This window comes from Microtus oregoni, unplaced genomic scaffold (genome assembly GCF_018167655.1).
Source record: "Microtus oregoni isolate MIOR12 unplaced genomic scaffold, Mior012 000004F_ref0000308, whole genome shotgun sequence".
Taxonomy (NCBI): Eukaryota; Metazoa; Chordata; class Mammalia; order Rodentia; family Cricetidae; genus Microtus; species Microtus oregoni.
Window position 1 is genome coordinate 65,702,748 of NW_024543063.1, and position 21,905 is coordinate 65,724,652.

Here is a 21,905-nt window from a genome sequence, read left to right on the forward strand (position 1 = left end):
ACACCAATCGCCCTTCACCCAGGAGCCTGTAGCCTTCACCTGGTGCATAGTCACCTGCCTGACAAAGTTCTTCCTGATTCCTAAGAGTCTTGGTTTCTAGCCTCTGAGTTTGTTTTCCCTTCTTTTGTCCAATGTTCCGCCTCCTTTGTTTGGAAAAGGCGGAACAGAACAGAGAAGTGCACTTACTGCCTCTACCATTTGCTCAATTCGTTTAGTCTTCCTTTAGTTAAGATCCACGTCTCTCTGAAGGCACTGCCTTCTTGAGGACCAAACCCACCACAGCGCACACAAGCATTTTTTGTTGTTAACTACTGATCTCATTCTCAAACTACAGACTTAGCCAACGTGAGCTGCCTGGTCTGTAGAGTACATGAACCTTCCTCACCCTAGTTACTGCTGTAGTTTTCAACAGCTCATCACTCTAGTTTTGTACATCACTTTTAGACAACTTGCCATTCTTGAAGGTTCGATAAGTACGTTAAGCCTTTAAAAGGAAAAAAAAAATGAATACTAACAAAGTGTGTTCATTGGAAGATGCTGACATAGGACCAAAGCCATGAATAAAGTTAAAAGCCCATACAGAGCAGAGTGACAGGGTCCCAACAAGGACTTTATTTTTTCTCTCACTTTTAAGGAATATTTATTCATTTGTATCTTTGTGTGTTTGTCTGTTGAAAGAGATTTCTGTCCTGCCTGGTCCCACAGCTGTTCAATCCCAAAGAAATACACAGAGGCCTACATTAATTATAAACTGGTTGGCCTATTAGTTCAGGCTTTCTTATTAACTAATTCTTCTCCCCTCCTTTTATTGATTTTTATTGAGCTCTACATTTTTCTCTACTCCCCTCCTTACCTCTCCCCTCCCCTTCAATCCTCTCCCAGGGTCCCCCTGCTCCCAGTTTACTCGGGAGATCTTACCCATGTAGATTAGATCTATGTATGTCTCTCTCAGGGTCCTCATTGTTGTCTAGGTTCTCTGGGATCCAACAAGGACTTTTGAGGGTTCTTTCCCACACTGCAGAACCTCTCTCTTATAAACCTGGATGGTTTCCCTATATTTGAATAATTACCTGTGTTATATGAATGGTGCAAGCCTATAGCTAATGCATCCAAACTGGATATAGAGATGCTCCTTAAGTTTAAAGATATTCTGTTTTTAAAAAAAAAAAGATATTCTGTTTTATTAAGCATTTCTGAAAGTGTAGCCCAGTGAGCATTAATTGAGTTCCATGGACCCACCCATGTGGAATGTAGTTCCATAGCAAGCAAAGGAGGAATGTTTAGAGGGCTCTGCTTTTTCTGCTTATGTGCTGAATTGTGTTCTTATTATTTGCGAGAAGATGTAATAGGAATTCCTGCATCATTGGTATGATGAATCTGTATAATGAAATAAACAGGTTCATATAAGGGAGACCTGATTGAATGCGGAAAACACAAGACTAAACAGTAGCACAACATAAGGGATTTTTGTTGGTTTGGGGTATTTTTGGTGGGGGGCGGTGTTTTCTCCATTGCTGGAGATCAAACCAGAGTCTCACACTCGATGTACAATAGGATAGTTTAAAATGTGTTCTTTATGTAGTGGTTCTTTTAAATTAACTCATCAGCCAATTGATGGAATCCCATGGCTTCACTTTGCCTTGAACAAATATGTTTTTCCATACTTCCCTTTCCTACATTCCATTAGGTTAGGGTGAGTATCCTTGCTGTCTGACTAGATTAGAATAAAAGGTTTCTCATAGAAACCATACCCAGAAGTGTTTAAGCACTGACTGGATGATTTACCAAAAACCATTCTTTCTAAAATCATTTATTTGCTTCTTTTAGGAAATGATTTAATCGTCTTTTTAGCAGATCAGAGTGCGCCCTATTTTAAACCCAAGGTAAACATATCCTTGAGGTAAGTACAAATGATTATTTTTGGAAACATTAGTTCTTATAATACAACTATGCAATACCTTGGGTTGTGTTTGAAATCAGTTCTGTCCAGCTATGGTATTATGACACAAAGTTCCTGGTTCTAAAGTCTGAGTAGTAAGCAATTTGTTAAAATAAATAAGTAAAAGAATATGTAATGACTGGTGAGATGGCGCTTTACTACTAAGTCTGATCCCCTAAGCTGGATCCACATGGGGGAAGGAGAAAACTGACTCTGGATTGTCATCTGATCTCCACTTATACACTGTGGTGCCAACACACACACACACATACGTGCACGCACGCACACACGAGAGAGAGGGGTGTGGGAAGGGAAGAGAGAGAAACATACAGAAATAAACAAAATATTTTTTTTTAAAAAAGAAACAATTGAAAAAAAATTTAAAAATAATTCATCTTTACAAAACTAACTTTTGGTGGATCCAGGTCTGTTCCTTCACTCCCTTGCAGACTGCTTTCTTGAATGAACTATGTCTCATGATAGTTCCAGCAGAAGCAGATCACTCACAAAAGTCTCACCATCTTAAAAATATTTTTCATGTGGAAGAAAAGTCAATGACCTGTCCTGTTCTGTTTTGTTTTGTTTTTCCTTTTGTTCTAATGGTGAGTTTTTAATATTGATTTTGACAGAACTGAAATGAAGCTTTTGAAATATCTTAATATTTAAAATGTGATTTAAATAATAGTTCTTATCATTTCTTTTTCCTGGTTGGTTATAATGAAACATTGATCCCAATGATCATGAGCCAACATGATTTGGGAACTCTCAGAAACAAGTTGGATGCTCTCTCTAAGTTAATGGAGAAAGAAATGGGTCAGTGCAAACCAAAGTTGCAGCTCCAGACAGTCATGGGATTTGAGCTTAACAACATAGCTTCAATAAAATTTAGTTGATGGCGTTTAAGTTTGAGTACATAGCATTTAGAAAAGATGGCAATGAAAATAGCATTTTGCAAAGGTGTGAAAAGATTAACTTGACAGAAAAGGTAGAGACACTTAGAATGGCAGTCTGGGGAAAGAACATCAGAGCAGACTGGCATCCTTCTAAGTAATGAAAATGTTTAAATTCAATTGGATGAGATCATATATGTTGTACAAAACACAGATTACGAAAAATGTACTTACATTGTTTAGCCTGTAAATCACATACAGTATGAATTGGGATCACAGACTAAGAGATGTGTTTTTAATTACTGCAGAAATGATAGGAAGATGGCTCGGTAAAGTGCCTGCTTCACACACATAAGGAACTGAATTTGCACTCCCATCTAGGAGAGGGGACAAGATTGACAGACAGAGTCCTCCACATCCAGTGAGCAAGCCCACTGAGGAAGGCTTGCACTACCATCTCTGTGCATTCGTGTCCCTGTGTGGAATACGTTCTGCTCAAATTCAACAGTATCTAAACTCAGAGTGCTGTTAACAAAAACATTGGCCTTAAATTAGACTATTGGGAGGAAATTTGTAAATGAATGAAAAAGAATTTACTCCCAGAAATATTTTTGGAGTAGTTGATGCCATGAATATTTGGAGTAAGAAAAACAGAAATGGATAAATACAAGAAATGAGCTAACCACCTAGAAATGAAGGTTTTTTTTTCTTTAAGAATTATAAGTCGAGGAAATATATAAAATATAGAGGGCTTGAGTTTTAGTTTGGTTTGGTTTGAGTTGTTTTTGTTTGTTTGGTTGGTTGGTTGGTTTTTTGAGGCAGGGTTTCTCTGTGTAGCTTTGGGGCCTGTCCTTGAACTTGGGCTATGGACCAATCTGGCCTCCAACTCACAGAGATCCACCTGCCTCTGCCTCCTGAGTGCTAAGATTAAAGGCATGAGCCATAACTGCCCAGTGAGTTTTATTAGATTAATTAAGACCTCTAATTTTTTTTTGATTAATACATAATTGATTAATAATAATTAATGTTAGAAATTGCTATTTTAATTTCTTAAAGATTAAGTGTGTGTATGTGTGTCTGTCTGTCTGTCTGTATATGGGCATGTGAGTGAGTGCAAGTGTCCAGACTGGGCTTTGGCTCCACTGGAGTCTCATGTGTTTGTGAGCTGCCCTCCCTTCCTGGTGCTGGGAACCAAACTCCTGTCCTTGGCAAGAATGGTACATTTTCTTAACTACTGAACCCTTTTTTCAGCCCTTTGTTTTAACTGTTATCTAGAACACTTTCAAAAATGAAGCCAATTGTCTTTATACCTGCACTCTATTATTCCTCTTAGATGCAACCATTTTTAATCTTTAGTGTTTATTTCCGTATTTTCAAATAAATTTTTGTACAGTGGTTTTGTTTTTGTTTTTCTTAAACATTTCTTTTTTAAATATATGAGTGTACCTGAGTGTCTGCAGGTGCACCGTGTGCAAACAAGAAACGCCACAGCTCAGAAAATGGCACTGCATCCCTGGGAAACTGAACCATTTTGTGGGTGCTGGGAATCTTACTCATGTCCTCTGCTAGAGCAGCAAGTGCTCTTAACTGCTTAGCCATCTCTTCAGCCCCTTGTATTTGTTTCACTTATGTTTAGGGGATAGTGGAAGCCAAATCCAGAGCCTCATCTATACTACACAAACACTACCACTGAGCCGGAACTTGAATATAAATAAGTTTTCTATTGTTATAGCTTAGATTTATGGTATTATATAAACTGTTCTATATTCCATTCATTATGAAATCTTCTGTAAACTAGAAGGTTCTACATACCCAAGGGGCATAAGATACAAAAGAAATAATAAATTTAATTTTTATATTAAATATTGAATTTTGAATTGAAAATATTTTGCACAGTAAATATATAGATGTCCTTTTCTGCTGTAACTTTTCTGTTATTTTGTAAATTTTTATTCCCTTAGGAGTCACAGTGCTTTAGTAACAAGTGTAGTCCCTGGTGATTATGATGGGGATTCACAAATGGATGTCCTGCTCACATATTTCCCCCAGAATCGTAGCAACAGTGAATTAGGAGCTGTTATCTTCTGGGGACAAAATCAAACATTAAGTGAGTTTTAAATTTTTTACTATTTATTATTGGCTGGGAAAGATAAATTGTGAAAGCATATCTGATATTCTTAATGAAAATGAAAGTTATTGTTCTCAAAACAATTGAATATTCTGTTCTTGTATTCTAGTAAAATTCTTCTTAAAAGTTCATTTTCTTTTGCAAACTAGTGTAGTCCATTCCAGAGAACAAAATTCTCTCCTGAATACCTCAAGAAGAGACATATTGTTAGCGTTTAACTATATTGCAGTAACTAGAGAATTAACTTCAGGCCTACTATGATGGCACACACCTTTAACTCAGCACTTGGGAGGCAGAGATCTCTGTGACTTCTGTGCCTACCACAGCTAAATGTGAGCCTTTGTCTCAGGGGAAAAAGAGCACCTTAGGACTTTGGGGGAATAACCCTAAGGACAATAAGGAAGGTACTGTGTCCATTAGCGGTGAGAAGTGGCTGGGTGCACAAAAGCTTCCCTGATGATGCCCGTTCTCACCAGAGTCTCATCAGCAAATGGATGATACACTTAGTCTCTTCAGACTGCCAAATCCAGTGCAGACACGCAAAGATGGGTGTACTAGGATTATAGACGGTGCCTTACCACACGTGCCAGTAAAAATCAGTCTCTCTGGTTAGCAAGTGTCTTAATTAGGGTTTTATTGCTATGAAGGGACACCACACTGTGACCACATAATTCTGGTTTACAGTTCTGAGGTTTAGTCCATTATCATCATAGTAGGAAACATGGTGGCAGGCAGGCAGACATGGAGAGGGAACTGGGAGTTCTACATCTTGATCCGCAGGTAGCAGAAGTTAATGCAACAGTAGTCTTGAGCACCTGAGACTTCAAAGCCCACCCCCACAGTGACACACTTTCTCCCACAAGGCCACACCTCCTAAAAGTGCTACTGCCTGTGGGCCAATCATTCACACACATGAATTTTGGGGGAATCAATCTTATCAAACCAACACAACAAAGTTTACATTTATTTTGCATTGCAAATGCGAGGATGTCTGGCAAACCCTCCTTTTTGCTTTCTACTCTTGCAGTACAGAAAAGTACTAAAAGTATAAATTGTGAATCAATCTACTATATCCATTCACGAATATCGAAATTCTATCTGAAAAGCCAATTGATAATTCAGAAGTAGAGCATCTGTTGAAAGAGCATGCGGACAATACTCTTACTGCGTCCAGTCATCCTTTAATCTACAAGAGTGCCTTATAAAGAGCTGCTTATGAAAAAAGCATGCACATGCAGAGTGGGATAGGTTCAGACCTGCTATTTTATTTGTCTACATTGAAGTCTTGTTGATTATCAAATTGTATAGAAAAAAATTCAGCTAAAAGATATTTAGATGGAAACCACAAATGAAACATTCAGTTGAATCTTAACTTAAAGTGAACTCTTGTCAATGGCTTATCACTAAATAAAGCTTTTGATGTCTCCTTAGTGATAACTGTTACAGGAAATTAAAGATGAATCTTGTAAAGAGTGAAAGAATACTTTGTAGATCAATGCCACTTCATATTCACAAGTATCGTATGCATGTATGTGTGTGTGGATATACTCATATACATCCCTTTTTTTACAGATACTAAAAACATGACCATACTCAATAGGACTTTTCAAGACCAACCACTGATTATGGAGTAAGTATGTGCTTGCCTTTGAACAATTTAAAACTTGGAAACATAAAATAAATCTTTTACGTAGGAAGGTACTTTGCTAAGTAAGATTGACACTAAATTCACTTCTTATAAGAATCTGTATGCATGATTACATGAGATTTGTTTGCTATGATGAAGGAAAGGCACAAATGAAAGAAAAAAGTTATCATCTTGAAGAAAGGAATATACGGATTTCGATGACTTCGTATGTGTTACTTGTGGATCTATAATGATATGTAGTCATATGTCATTCTTTAATTAAGATAGCAGTTTTTGAGTTAAAATGTTCGTTGAAAGATATGAAGAATATAGCATCCCCTCCAGAAATAGGGAAAGATTACCACATTAGAAGAAAATGTGGTCCTTCTTTATCTTCCTTTTTTTATTTATTTCCTCAAAATAAACGAGATGACTAAATCTAAATTTCAAACAAGATGATATTGGTAAATGAGGTAAAGATCATTCTTGGAACATAAACTATGATCACATTCTTGTTTCCAGTGATGCCATTTATAGCTAGTAAAGTCATTCCCACATCATGGGTCAATGGTGGTGAGAAATCTGAAATATAAACTTGTGTATTTTTTCATTGTTGTAATAATCAATGACAAGTTTGAGTTTTTATAGCAGCTAGGGATTCTTTTGTGGGTTAAGCCTAAAGTTTCCAGAAATTGGCACTGTTTCCCTCACTGTCAGGGAGAGACAGGAGCAGAACATCTTAATGAGCCCTTTTCTGTCCACATGACTCTGCTGTGTATGTGGATGATGGAGGTGTGCAAGTCAATCACTAAAAGCAATGACTGTCAATCACTAAAAGCTTTACCTTAAAATAATTGGGTTTTATGCATATAATTTTATTGTTAATTTAAAATTAGTCAAATTACCTTCAAAAATGAGGGTGTTCTTTTTAAACTTTACATAGTGTTGGCAGAGGCTGCTTGTGCATTCCTGGCCACTGAGACCCAAAATAGTCACACAGAAGCTATTAATTACAACACTGTTTGTCCAGTAGCATAGACATATTCCTGGCTAACTCTTTTATCTTAAATTAACCCATTTCTATTAATCTGTGCATCACCATGTGGTTTTGGCCTACTAGTAAGGTTCTGTTCGGTGTCCAACGTTTGTCTCCTGCTGCTGCTACATGGCTTCTCCCTGACTCCGCCTACTCTCTCTGTCTCTCTCTTCCAGCATGGCTATATTCTGCCCTGCCATGGCCCAAAGCAGACTTATTCATTAGGCAGTAAAAGCAACCCCTATACAGAAGGATGTCACACATCAACATAGGAACTAAATCTTGGCTGCACATTTCATAGTGCAGAATGTGGAGCTTCTTCATTGTTTTCCATAGATGATCGATATTTCATTTTCTACACATTAATGCTGAGAATGCCACTTCATATAAATTTTACATAATTTTTTTTAAATGGCAGATGTTTGTTTAGGGTCATTTCAGAAATTGTTGGAAAGTCTATTTAACCCCAAGCCATTATTGATTGAATTTTTTCATGAAATTTAAGTGAACAACTTAGAAGTTAATTTTAAAAAATCAAACATGCCAACAATACAATTCAAATAGCTGCTAATTTGTTATTCACATGCTGAGGAATGACAGTAGGAAAATACCCTTTTTCTCTCTGTAATAAAACGATCGTGTTTCCATAGCAGCAGAAACTCTGTGTACTCAGAGCACTGCAGTTCATACCATACCGTCCTACTGATGTGAACCGGGAGTTTCAGGCAGCAGAGCCTTGGTTGCCATTGGGTGGTGCACAATGATTGTTTTGTGTTTATAACCAAACGACGATGCAGTTATATTATAGAAAAATACCTCAGATTCATCATATATTTGCCTTTAAATTAATTTTTGTTCATTTCAAATTCAAAAACATTTTACTGTTGCCAAATAGTTGCAACTGCTATATCAATTATGGAATCCCTCTTGAGGTCACAACCCATCCTTTAAGAAGCCAAGCCTTATATTACACAGAACTCATAGATTAACCCAAAAAGTCACAAAATAACATTAATTCCTGCTTTAAGATATGTCCAGGATGGGTTAGCAAGAGGCTTTCCTTTATGCTACTGCTTAGAAAGTCCAGCGTCAGAACCCCTCTGTCTCCAAAGGTAACTCATGCAAATACAGTTCTTTTAAGATTATATTATAAATACATTATTTTGTCCTTCCCTTTCCTCCATCTAAAACCCTCCCACATATCCTTTCTTGCTCCCCTTCAAATTCATGGTCTCTTGTTTCTTAATTGTTGTTACATGCATATATGTATGTACCTATGTATTCCTAAATATAACCTGCTCTGTCTCTATGGTGTTACCTATATATCTGTTTAGAAGGCTGACCATCAGATACTGGAAAAATGGTTGGTTTACTTGTCCCTGGAGGAAACTACTTCTCCCACTCTCAGTCTTCCTAGTTACCTATAGTTCTTTTTGTAGGGTTGGGACCTCCTGGGCTTTCCCACATGCATTTGCATTTTAGCATGTCTGTTATTGTTATCCTCGTTCAACTCATGTTTAGGCAATAATGTTGTCAACACTTCATAGGTATAGCATGTATGACATTTTTTAAATTAAATCCTTCTTATTTTAATTATTTGGATAGGAATGTGCTGTACATTATTCCCTGCTCTTCTTCCACTCTCCCACCTCCCTTTCCATCCATGCTCCCAATTTACTTAGGAGATCTAGTCTTTTTCTACTTCCTAGCCAGATCCATGCATGTCTCTCTTAGTATCCTTTTTGTTACCTAGGTTCTCTGGGGTTGTGGCATGTAGGCTGATTATCCTTTTCTTTAGGTCTTCTATCTACTCATGTGTTAGTACATATTATGTTTGTCTTTCTGAGTCTAGGTTACCTCACTCAGGATGGCTTTTTCTAGTCCTGTCCATTTGCCTGCAAATTGAAAGATGTGATTTTATTTTACCTCTGGTTAGTATTCCACCATATAAATGCACCACATTTTCCTTATCCATTCTTCAGTTGAGAGGAATCTGGGTTGTTTCCAGATTCTGGTTATTATGAATAATGCTGCTTCAGGACAGCCAGAGATACAGAGAGAAATCCTGTCTCAAAAAAACTAAAAAGATAGATAGATAGATAGATAGATAGATAGATAGATAGATAGATAGATGCTGCTATGAACATAGTTGAGCACATGTCCTGTGGTATGGTTGAGCATCCTTTGGGGATATGGCCAACAGTGGTATTGCTGGATCTTGAGGTAGATTGTTTTCTAATTTTCTGAGAAATTGCTATACTGATTTCCAAAGCAGCTGTATACGTTTGCACTCCTACCAGCAATGGAGGAGTGTTCCCCTTACTCCACATCCTCTCCAGTATAAGTTGACATCAGAGTTTTTGATCTTGGCCATTCAGACAGGTGTAAGGTGGTGTCTCAAAGTTGTTTTGATTTGCATTTCTCTGAGGACTAAGGATGTTGAGCATTTCCTTAAATGTCTTTCTGCCAGTTGATATTAATTTATCAAGGAATAAAGCATGTTGATCCAATAAGACACAATGGTTATTTCAATTTTTTTTGTATCTGTTTACGTTTCTTTGTTATCGAGTATGTGATTGATTTTAGAGATCATTCCATGGGGTGCTTAGAAGAAGGTATATTCTTTTCTGTTTGGGTGGAATTTCTATATATGTCTGTTAGGCCCTTTTGAGTCATAATATCCATTAGTTCTTTTATTTCTCTATTGAGTTTCTCTCTGGCAAACCAGTCCAATGGTGAGAGTTGGGTATTGAAGTCTCCCACTATTAGTGTATGGGACTTGATGTGTTATTTAAGCTTTAGTAATGTTTCTTTTACGAATGTGGATGCCCTTGTATTTCAGGCATAAATGTTCAGAATTGAGACTTCATCTTAATGAATTTTTACTGTGATGAATATGAAATGACCTTCTTCGTCTCTTTAGACTAATTTTAGTTTGAAGTCTATTCTGTTAGATATTAGGATTGGTACTCCAGCTTGTTTCTTAGGTCCATTTTGCTTGGAAAATCTTTTCCCGATCCTTTACTGTGAAATAATTAATGTCTGCTTTGTAGTTGAGGTGTGTTTTGTGTATGCAGCAGAAGGATAAATTCTGTTTTCGTATCCAATCTGTTGGCCTGTGTCTTTTTATAGGAAAATTGAGTTCATTGATATTAAGGGATAATAATGACCTGCGATTGCTAGTTTGTGTTATTTTTGGTTTTGGTAATGGTGGTGGTATTGTGTGTGTGTGTGTTTCTCTTCTTAAGATTATCTATTGCCTATGTTTTTGCGGATGTAGCTAACTTCCTTGGGTTTGAGTTTTCCTTCTAGTTCTTTGTGTAGGTTTATGGCTAGGTATTATTTAAATCTGGTTCTGTCATGGAATATCATCATTCTCCTTTAATTCCTATTATTCTTAGGTTCAGTCTTTTCATGGTATCTCTGATTTCCTAGATATTTTGTGTTAAGAATTTGTTGCATTTAACATTTTCTGTGACCATTGAATTTATTTCCTCTATTGTATTTTCAACACCTGAGAGTCTCTCTTCCATCTCTTGTATTTTGTTGTTTATGCTCACATCTGATTATTTACCCAGGTTTTCCATTTCCAGAGTTCCTTCTGTTTGTATTTTCTTTATTGCTTCTGTTTTACCTTTATTGCACCTGTTTGATTGCTTTTTTTTTTTTTGGTCTTTAAAAAGGGATTTTTTTATGTTTTCCAATTTTTTGTTTTTCTGTTCTTCCATTCCTTTAAGAAAATTTTTTCTTTCCTATTTTAGTGCCTCAATTATCTTTATGAAGTTTTTTTAGTTTCATTTTCTTCTATTTCATCTGTGTTGGAACATTCATGTCTTCTAGCTGTAGAAGCCCTAGTTTCTGGTGTTGCTGTATTGTTCTTTGTGTTGTTGAGTGTATTCCTACCTTGTTGTCTACCCATCTCTTCCTCCAATTGGTATGGATGGAACCTGTGCTTCACAGGGTCTGGTCCCCTAAATTTTCTTTCTTTTAACTTGAGCTTCCTGTTTCTTCTCCATGTCTCCTGGCATCTCTCTTGTGACTCAGGATTCCTCCTCCTATTTCCTTTCTCTGCCGTATGACATTTTTAAGAGACACAATTTCACAGCAAACTGAGAGCCTTTTCTTCTGACTTTCCCAATCTTTCTGTCCCCTTTTCTGCAATGACCCTTGAGCCTTAGGTCCAAGAGGAGTTATGTTGTAGATGTATCACTGGGAATGAGTGGTCTTCTTCTGTTTCAAAGCGAATGCATAAAGAAGTTTCCTTGATGAGGGGTGTGGACTATGTCTGTGAGTATGAGGATTAATATTGAGACTATAATAGGAATCGTGCAGGTCTAGTAAAGTGAGATTGATAGGTTCTCCTCCAAGATCCATATGACATCCCCACATTGGGTAGTTGACTTGGTTTCCAGTACCAGATATGATTTCACTGTTGTTGAGAGGGTCTTAGTTACAACTTAGTGAGCTGTTGTTTCCCACCAAGGTGTGTGTGCCACTGCTGTAACCTTAGGGTTATTATGACATGCTGTTTGTCATTGTTGTTCACTGGAGTCTAGCTGGGTAGGACTGTTAGTTGCTTTCCTACGTTGGAAATTTGTATTGCAACCCCTGTTACCGTGAAAGCTTGTCTTAGGGGAGAAGATTTCAGGTGAGTTCTAGCTCAGGGGCCTCCAGACCCTGGGTCTGAAGAGCATGGTGTCTTCAGGAGTAGGGACTCATGTAATATTTGGGGAATCTCTTAGATAGCCCTGACCAAAAAGTCAAAAGAGAGTTTGCATTCCTGGTGTTGTGGCTTTTCTTAAATGGTATTTGACCCTTGGAGGAAGCATTGTTATCTTAGGTGAGAAATTTTCTTTCAAGTTAAACATATGTATATTCACCAACTTAAAATGTATTATATGTATTTTAGATAGATAGCTAATGTATGATTTCTGATCATGCAAATCTAATTCGTATAGACATCTTATAGTTGGAGGTTTATTGTGGCTGGTGGGTCCATTAGCAAAACTAAAAGACTTTAGTCTGGAAGGGGCAACTGTTGTTTCTGCTTCATTGGCAACAAATAGACACAGTTGAGTATTGGTAATATTCCACATTCCTGAAAACTAAGTTAAAAGTGACATTTTAATAAAACAGCTACCTAATTTTTATACTATTTTCTTTTCAGCTTCAATGGTGATCTAATTCCTGATGTATTTGGTATCACAAATGAATCCAGCCAGCCACAGATACTATTAGGAGGGTGAGTAACTAGCAGTATACCTGTGTAATTAATCATGTATTCTTTTGCTGCCAGGGCTATGTGTGGACATTGCTTTCATCTTTGAAGAAAAGCCAACTCATTAGAAATGGTTGTTTGAAAGAAAAATTTCAGAGTATTTGGTCAACATGGAAGCTTTCTCAAAGAGTTGGGATTTGATCTGTAACTATTTCGTATATAAACCTACCTTAGTCTATTCTGCCCGTAGGATACAGGCTTTACAGATCTCTGTGTAAATAGCAGTTGATGAGATGTTGCTGGAATTTAATAAAATGAATAACTCTAGTCTAGTAGGGCTATAATTGTTCTGTTAGCTCCTGTACTTTAGTTCATAAATTGTGCTTCTTTATTTCATTTGTTAAATAAAAAAGTAAATGAATAATTGCCAAAAATTTAAGCACCCCCATTAGTTCTGGATACTGTTAAGTGTGAACTTTGTCATTGACCAGATATATACTAAGGTTTTAGTATTGTTTAAGCATGCAGTTCAAAGGTCTATGCCTCAATTCCTCTGAATTTTAATACAATTTTCCCCCTAACTTGGGACAAGTGATGGCATGGTACTTGTTATGAGGAACCTTCAATATGTTTTCTAATGTTTCATTATTTTCTGCATCTAGTAAGGCAAATTTTTGTGCATGTATAGAGATCATATTTGTTTGATTGTTTGTTTTTTTGTTTGTTTGGCCTTTGAGGAATTGTAGAGAATCACCCTTTTCAGTATGTCTTCTAATAGTTACTTGACACTCCAACAAATTTCTCTGTTTTTGAGGCATAATATGTTGTTATGATTATGTTTTCTAATGTGATTTACAGGACGACATTAGTACATTGTATTTAAGGTGTCTCATGGAGAAATGCTCAGATTTCCTGCCATCCTTTTGTAAAGATTTTTCATAAAAAAATACAAATTTTTAAGTACTTATCAAAATGAACTTCTAAAAAAATTGTTGTGAATCTTAAATGAGAAACCTTTCCCTTCCTCCAAACTAAATATTTCAGTCGTGCTCTAGAGATAGCTTATAAACAGATCTTCATTGGGTTTAGGGCCATTTCTAAAAGGAACAGGATGACGGACAAGAAAATCATACACTCACCATAACCGCCCCAGCAGGTCGGTACTCCTCAGGAAGCCCAGACTACTCAAAGTCGAGACTTGTGACTGAGATTGTGCTGGTGACCCCTGGCTGGTTTTTCATGACATCTCCGTTTGGGCACATATTACTGAAATATCATCACTGTATTTTTTTTAATTTTACAGATACTTTTTGCAGCATTTCTGTTTGATCCTTTTATAGATTCTTAGTTTCCTTGCTGAACTTTGCGACTGTGCTTTTGAAATTGTTGGAAATATTACTTACATCTTCATACATTCTGGTACTTTCTTAATCAGTCCTGAACTGGTTTTCTGACTCGAGTTGTCTTCTGCTACTTGAGTCCTTTGTGATCTCTACATTTTTTGGAAAGGAGGACTCTCAAATCTTTCTGCCATTTCCTTTTCTTTCATTTCCAACACTGAGGGCATAGGAGGCTGTGGTGGTATCATGATAACTTGTTTCTCATGCATTTCATTTTGTTGTTGTGTTTAATGAATTTATTGAGATAGATGTGTCTTTCTGCTAGACACTGAAGATTGTTATTTCCCGGCTATTTGTTTATGTTTTCCTGGTGAGTTGTCTTTGGAGGTTTGCTTCCTATTGCTAAGTTAAAGGGGAAACCAAAGGTAGTAGTGGATACAATGATTTGACAGCAGTCCAAATGTAAACAGGCAGTAACAATACTGTAAACTTCCTGTATTTTTCTAGTATGGCTCAGAGGCAGAAGCACTAGCATTGGTGGGAATTCAGTCTGTACGTTTTTAGAACTAAGGGTGCTAAAAAGAAAAGGCAAAGGAAAGGAGGAAAGAGGGAGTGGTTTATGAAGAGGAGGGAAAGTGTGTGGGTTGGAACTATGAGAAATAATAGAGAAAAGTGTTATAGAGAAGGTGCATGAAAAGAAAGAGGGCCAGCAGGTTGGTCCAGTGGTGTAAATGATTGTCACCAACCCTGAGGAGACATGGATTTATCCCCAGGACTCATACTGGTAGAGGGAGAGAACCAACTCCCTCAAGTTGTCTTCTGAGCTTCACAAGCATGCTATGGCATATGCCTCCTCCCAGAATAAGTAAGTGTATGTAAAAATTAAAAGTGAACAGTTACATAAAAAAGTCTCTCTTGCTTAGACATTGCGAAAAATGAAATAAAAAAACTATAAATTTTAAAAATAAAGATACAAAATGAAATAAGAATTATATATTATCAGTCAGTATTTTTTCCTAGTTAAGATGGTTTTCCCCAGCACCTTGGTTCTGTCTTTGTGGTTGGCTCTGAGTAAAGTAGGAATGCTAATCTCCACAACTCAGACCAGTTAGATCTGTATTTTAGTGCCAAAAGGAGATTGTGTGTCTGTGTCAGCCTTTCTGACTTTCTTTCTAAAGGCATTTCTTAATTCTTTCTGGTGTGCTGGGATCAAACTCACCTTGTGAGATTTTATGTGGGATTTTATGGGCTTTGGGTTACAAGCCCATGCTTGGTTTTACCTTTGCCACTGATTTTTTTTCTACCTGCCTCCATCCTACCCACAGTTTTTTTTGTTGTTTTGTTTTTGTTTTTTTTTTTATTGAGAAAAGGAAAAAAAGTTTGAGCCTCCTCCCAGCCTCCCAATTCCCTCCCCCTCCTCCCACCCTTATTCCCCTCTTTTCACTCCTCTCCCCCTCCCTCTCCAGTACAAAGAGCAGTCAGGGTTCCCTGCCCTGTGGATGTCCAAGGTCCTCCCCCCTCCGTCCATGTCTAGGAAGGTGAACATCCAAACTGACTAGGCTCCCACAAAGCCAGAACAAGAAGTAGGATCAAAACCCTGTGCCATTGTCCTTGGCTTCTCATCAGCCCTCATTATTCGCCATGTTCAGAGAGTCCAGTTTTATCCCATGCTTTTTCAGTCACAGTCCAGCTGGCCTTGGTGAGCTCCCAATATATCAGCCCCACTGTCTCAGTGGGTAGGTTCACCCCTCGTGGTCCTGACTTCCTTGCTCATGTTCTCCCTCCTTCTGCTCCTCATTGGGACCTTGGGAACTCAGTCCAGTGCTCCAGTGTGGGTCTCTGTTTCTATCTCCATCCATCACCAGATGAAGGATCTATGATGATATGCAAGATATTCGTCAGTATTGCTATAGGATAGGGTCATTTCAGGTTCCCTATCCTCAGCTGCCCAAGGAACTAACTGGGGACCTCGGCTTGGGCCCCTGGGAGCCACTCTAGGTTCAAGTCTCTTGCCAACCCTAAGGTGGCTCCCTTAACTAAGAATTGTGCTTCCATGCTCCCCTATCCAACCTTCCTTTATCCCAATCATCCTGTTTCCCCAAGTTCCCCCCATCCTCCCCTTCTCACTTTTCTCTACCCATCTCCCCTTACCCCCATCCCACCCCACCCCCACGATCCCAATTTTCTCCCCGGCAATTTTGTCTATTTCCCATTGCCAAGAGGATAACTATATGTTTTTCCTTGGGTTCACCTTCTTATTTAGCTTCTTTAGATTCACCAATTATAGGCTCCATGACCTTTATTTATGGCTAGAAACCAATTATGAGTGAGTACATCCCATGTTCATCTTTTTGGGTCTGGGTTACCTCACTCAGGATAGTGTTTTCTATTTCCATCCATTTGCATGCAAAATTCGAGAAGTCATTGTTTTTTACCGCAGCGTAGTACTCTAATGTGTATATATTCCACACTTTCTTCCTCCATTCTTCCATTGAAGGGCATCTAGGTTGTTTCCAGGTTCTGGCTATTACAAATAATACTGCTATGAACATAGTTGAACAAATGCTTTTGTCATATGATAGGGCATCTCTTGGGTATATTCCCAAGAGTGGTATTGCTGGGTCCAGGGGTAGGTTGATCCCGAATTTCCTGAGAAACCGAAACACTGATTTCCAAAGTGGTTGCACAAGTTTGCATTCCCACCAGCAATGGATGAGGGTACCCCTTCCTCCACAACCTCTCCAGCAAAGGCTATCGTTGGTGTTTTTGATTTTAGCCATTCTGACAGGTGTAAGATGATATCTCAAAGTTGTTTTGATTTGCATTTCCCTGATAGCTAAGGAAGTTGAGCATGACCTTAAGTGTCTTTTGGCCATTTGAACTTCTTCTGTTGAGAATTCTCTAGTCAGTTCAGTGCCCCATTTTTTAATTGGGTTAATTAGCATTTTAAAGTCTAGTTTCTTGAGTTCTCTATATATTTTGGAGATCAGACTTTTGTCTTTTGCGGGGTTGGTGAAGATCTTCTCCCAATCAGTAGGCTGCCTTTTTGTCTTAGTGACAGTGTCCTTTGCTTTACAGAAGCTTCTCAGTTTTAGTAGGTCCCATTTATTCAATGTTGCCCTTAATGTCTGTGCTACTGGGGTTATACATAGGAAGCGATCTCCTGTGCCCATCTGTTGTAGGATACTTCCCATTTTCTCTTCTATCAGGTTCAGTGTGTGCGGACTGATATTGAGGTCTTTGATCCATTTGGACTTGAGTTTTGTGCGCGGTGATAGATATGGGTCTATTTTCATTCTTCTACAGGTTGACATCCAGTTGTGCCAGCACCATTTGTTGAAGATGCTTTCTTTCTTCCATTGTATACTTTTAGCTCCTTTATCGAAAATGAGGTGATCATAGGTTTCTGGGTTAAAACTCAGGTCTTCTATACGATTCCATTGGGCGACTTCTCTGTTTTTATGCCAGTACCACACTGTTTTCATCACTGTAGCTCTGTAATAGAGTTTGAAGTCAGGGATGGTAATGCCTCCAGAAGATCCTTTATTGTATAGGATTGTTTTGGCTATCCTGGGTTTTTTGTTTTTCCATATAAAGTTGATTATTGTCCTCTCAAGATCTGTGAAGAATTTTGATGGGACCTTGATGGGGATTGCATTGAATCTATAAATTGCCTTTGGTAGAATTGCCATTTTTACTATGTTGATCCTCCCAATCCAAGAGCAAGGGAGGTCCTTCTATTTTCTGGTATTCTCTTCAGTTTCTTTCTTCAATGCCTTAAAGTTCTTGTCAAATAGATCTTTCACTTCCTTGGTTAGAGTTACCCCAAGATATTTTATGCTGTTTGTGGCTATCGTGAAAGGTGAAGCTTCTCTGATTTCCCTCTCTGCTTCCATATCCTTTGTGTATAAGAGGGCGAGTGATTTTTTTGGAGTTGATCTTGTATCCTGCCACATTACTAAAGGTGTTTATCAGCTGTAAAAGTTCTTTGGTAGAGTTTTGGTGGTCGCTTATGTACACTATCATATCATCTGCAAATAACGAAAGTTTAACTTCTTCCTTTCCAATTCGAATCCCCTTGATCGCCTTATGTTGTCTTATTGCTATTGCTAGAACTTCAAGCACTATATTGAAGAGGTATGGAGAGAGTGGACATCCTTGTCGTGTTCCTGATTTTAGTGGGATGGCTTTGAGTTTCTCTCCGTTTAATTTGATGTTAGCTGTCGGCTTGCTGTATATAGCTTTTATTATATTTAGGTATGACCCTTGTATCCCTAATCTCTCCAATATTTTATCATAAAGGGATGTTGAATTTTGTCAAATGCTTTTTCAGCATCTAATGAAATGATCATATGGTTTATGTTCTCTCAGTTTATTTATATGATGGATTACATTGATAGATTTGCATATGTTGAACCAGCCCTGCATCTCTGGGATAAAGCCTACTTGATCATAATGGATAATTTTTCTAATGTGTTCTTGGATTCAGTTTGCCAGTATTTTGTTGAGGATTTTTTGCGTTGATGTTCATTAGTGAGATTGGCCTGTAATTCTCTTTCCTGGTTGAGTCTTTGTGTGGTTTTGGTATCAGAGTAACTGTAGCTTCATAAAAGGAATTTGATAATGACTCTTCTGTTTCTATATTGTGAAATACATTAAGGAGTATAGGTATTAGGTCTTCTTGGAAGTTCTGGTAGAATTCCGCATTGAAACCATCTGGTTCTCGGTTTTTTTTGGTAGGGAGGTTTGTGATAACAGCTTCTAATTCTTCGCGACTAACAGGTCTATTTAGACTGTTCACCTGGTCCTGGTTTAACTTTGGTATATGGTATTTCTCTAAAAAAGTGTCCATTTCTTTTACATTTTCCAGTTTTGTGGCATATAGGCTTTTGTAGTAAGATCTAATGATTCTCTGAATTTCCTCTGTGTCTGTGGTTATGTCCCCTTTTCATTTCTGATGTTATTAATTTGCATATTCTCTCTCTGCCGTTTGAATAGTTTGGATAGGGGTTTATCAATATTGTTGATTTTCTCCAGGAACCAGCTTTTTGTTTCATTGATTCTTTGGATTGTTTTCTGTGTTTCTATTTTGTTGATTTCAGCCCTCAGTTTGATTATTTCCAGTCTTCTACTCCTCCTAGGTGAGTCTGCTTCTTTTTTTTCTAGAGCTTTCAGGTGGGCTGTTAAGTCTCCAATAATGTGCTTTCTCTGTTTTCTTTAAGTGGGCACTTAGTGCTATGAACTTTCCTCTTAGGACTGCTTTCATAGTGTCCCATAAGTTTGAGTATGTTGTTTCTTTATTTTCATTGAATTCAAGGAAGACTTTAATTTCTTTCTTTATTTCTTCCTTAATCCAGGTATGGTTCAGTAGTTGACTGTTCAGGTTTCATGAGTTTGTAGGCTTCCTGGGGGTAGCATTGTTGTTGAATTCTAACTTTAATCCATGGTGATCTGATAAGACACAGGTGGTTACTAATATTTTTTTGTAACTGTGGATGTTTGCTTTGTTACCCAGTATGTGGTCAATTTTCGAGAAGGTTCCATGAGCTGCAGAGAAGAAGGTATATTCTTTCCTATTTGGGTGGAATATTCTATAGATGTCTGTTAAGTCCAATTGATTCATTACCTCCATTAATTCTCTAATTTCTCTGTTTCGTTTCTGTCTGATTGACCTGTCCATTGGTGAGAGAGGAGTGTTGAAGTCTCCTACTATTAGTGTGTGCGGTTTGATGGCAGCCTTAAGTTTTAGTAATGTTTCTTTTACGTACGTGGGTGCTTTTATATTAGGGGCATAGATATTTTGGATTGAGACTTCATCCTGATGAATTGTTCCTGTTATGAGTATCATCTCTTCTGATTGATTTAAGTTTGAAGTCAACTTTGTTAGAAATTAGTATGGCCACACCTGCTTGTTTCTTAGGTCCATTTGCTTGATAAGCCTTTTCCCAGCCCTTTACTCTGAGTAGGTGCCTGTCTTTGTGGTTGAGGTGTGTTTCTTGTAAACAGCAGAATGTTGGATCCTGTTCTCGTATCCAATCTCTTAGCCTGTGCCTTTTTATAGGTGAGTTGAGTCCATTGACATTAAGTGATATCAATGACCAACGGTTGTTAACTCCGGTCACTTTTTTAGTAGTAGAGTTTGTGTGTTTCCCTTCTTTGAGTTGCGCTGGTGAAGAGTCTCTAGATGTCTGAGTTATTGTGGTCATTGTTGGACTCCTTGGTTAGTGATTTTCCTTCTATTACTTTCTGTAAGGCTGGATTTGTGGCTACATATTGTTTAAATTTGTTTTTATCCTGGAAAATTTTGTTTTCTCCATTTATAGTGAACGAAAGCTTGGCTGGGTATAGTAGTCTGGGCTTGCATCCATGGTCTCTTAGTTTTTGCAGTACATCTATCCAGGACCTTCTGGCTTTCATGGTTTCCATAGAGAAGTCAGGTGTAAGTCTGATAGGTTTACCTTTATAAGTAACTTGGCCTTTTTCCTTTGCAGCTCTTAATATTCTTTCTTTTTTCTGTATGCTTTGTGTTTTGATTATTATATGGCGAGGGATGTTTTTTTTTTTTTTGATCCAGACTATTCGGTGTTCTGTATGCTTCTTGAACCTTCATAGGTACATCTTTCTTTAGGTTGGGAAAGTTTTCTTCAATAATTTTATTAAATATATTTTCTGGACCGTTGAGCTGCACTTCTTCTCCTTCTTCTACTCCAATTATTCTTAGCTTTGGTCTTTTTATCGTGTCCCATATTTCCTGAATGTTTTGTGATGAGAGTTTGTTGGACTTGCTGTTTTATTTGATCAGTGCATTTATTTTCTCTATGTTATCTTCAGAATCTGAAATTCTTCTATCTCTTGTAATCTGCTGGTTATGCTTGTTTCTATAGTCTTTATTTGTTTACCTAGATTTTCCATGTCCAGCCAGCTCTCTGTTTGCGTTTTCTTCTTTGCCTCCATTTCAGTTTTCAAGTCTTGAACTGTTTACATTATCTGTTTGATTGTTTTTCCTTGGTTTCCTAGGGTATCATTCACTGATTTAATCAATTCTTCAAACTTTCTGTTATACTTCTCATCCATTTCTATAAGGGCATTTTTTACATGCTATTTTAGGGCGTCAATCACTTTCATAAAGTCAATTTTTTCTACTTCTTCTTGATTAAGGTGTTCCTGTCCTCCTGTTGTGAGGTCTCTGGGTTCTTGTGGTTTCATGTTGTTCTTCAGATTGTTGGGTGAATTTTTGCATTGGCGCCTGCCCATCTCTTCCTCCAAATGCTTCCCTATGTATCTTCTTTTACAGGATCAGGTCTCCTTGCGTACTGATATACCTTCCCAGTGATGGCACTCCCCAGTGATGGCTCTCCTGTTGCTCGAATGATGTCTCTCCTGGTGCCGAGATCAGATCTCTGTGCTGGTTGGGTAGCTCGTAAACAAAGCGCCTAACTTGCTTGCTGCAGGCAGGCTATTGAAACAAAGGAGATCCCGCCCGCTAGGTTGTCCTGGGGATCTGGCCCCAGAGCCCCAAGAGGAAAGGGAGGCAGAAATGGGGGAGGGTTCTGGATGCAAGCTGCTACCCACAGTTTTTATTTGAACATATTTGCACCCATTGGGAGTCTTTTTCTGATTTCACATGCTTCTCATGTTCTCATGATATGACTCACCTAGGCTGTAGTGAGTGCAGCCTCCCCTATATTCTTCAGGCTAGGATTCCAAGGCATGTGTGTAGAATCCCA

At 37.9% G+C, this 21,905-nt stretch overlaps 1 protein-coding gene across 1 annotated transcript in view; it reads left to right on the forward strand.

Moving 5' to 3' along the window:
* The window catches only part of Itfg1 (integrin alpha FG-GAP repeat containing 1), a 125,630-nt gene that overhangs the window by 628 nt on the left and 103,097 nt on the right, over positions 1-21,905 (forward strand). The window contains exons 2-5 of the mRNA XM_041649592.1: positions 1,828-1,900; positions 4,791-4,936; positions 6,530-6,587; positions 12,788-12,862. Of these exons, the coding sequence (XP_041505526.1) occupies positions 1,828-1,900; positions 4,791-4,936; positions 6,530-6,587; positions 12,788-12,862 (352 nt within the window). The remainder of the gene's footprint in view (positions 1-1,827; positions 1,901-4,790; positions 4,937-6,529; positions 6,588-12,787; positions 12,863-21,905) is intronic.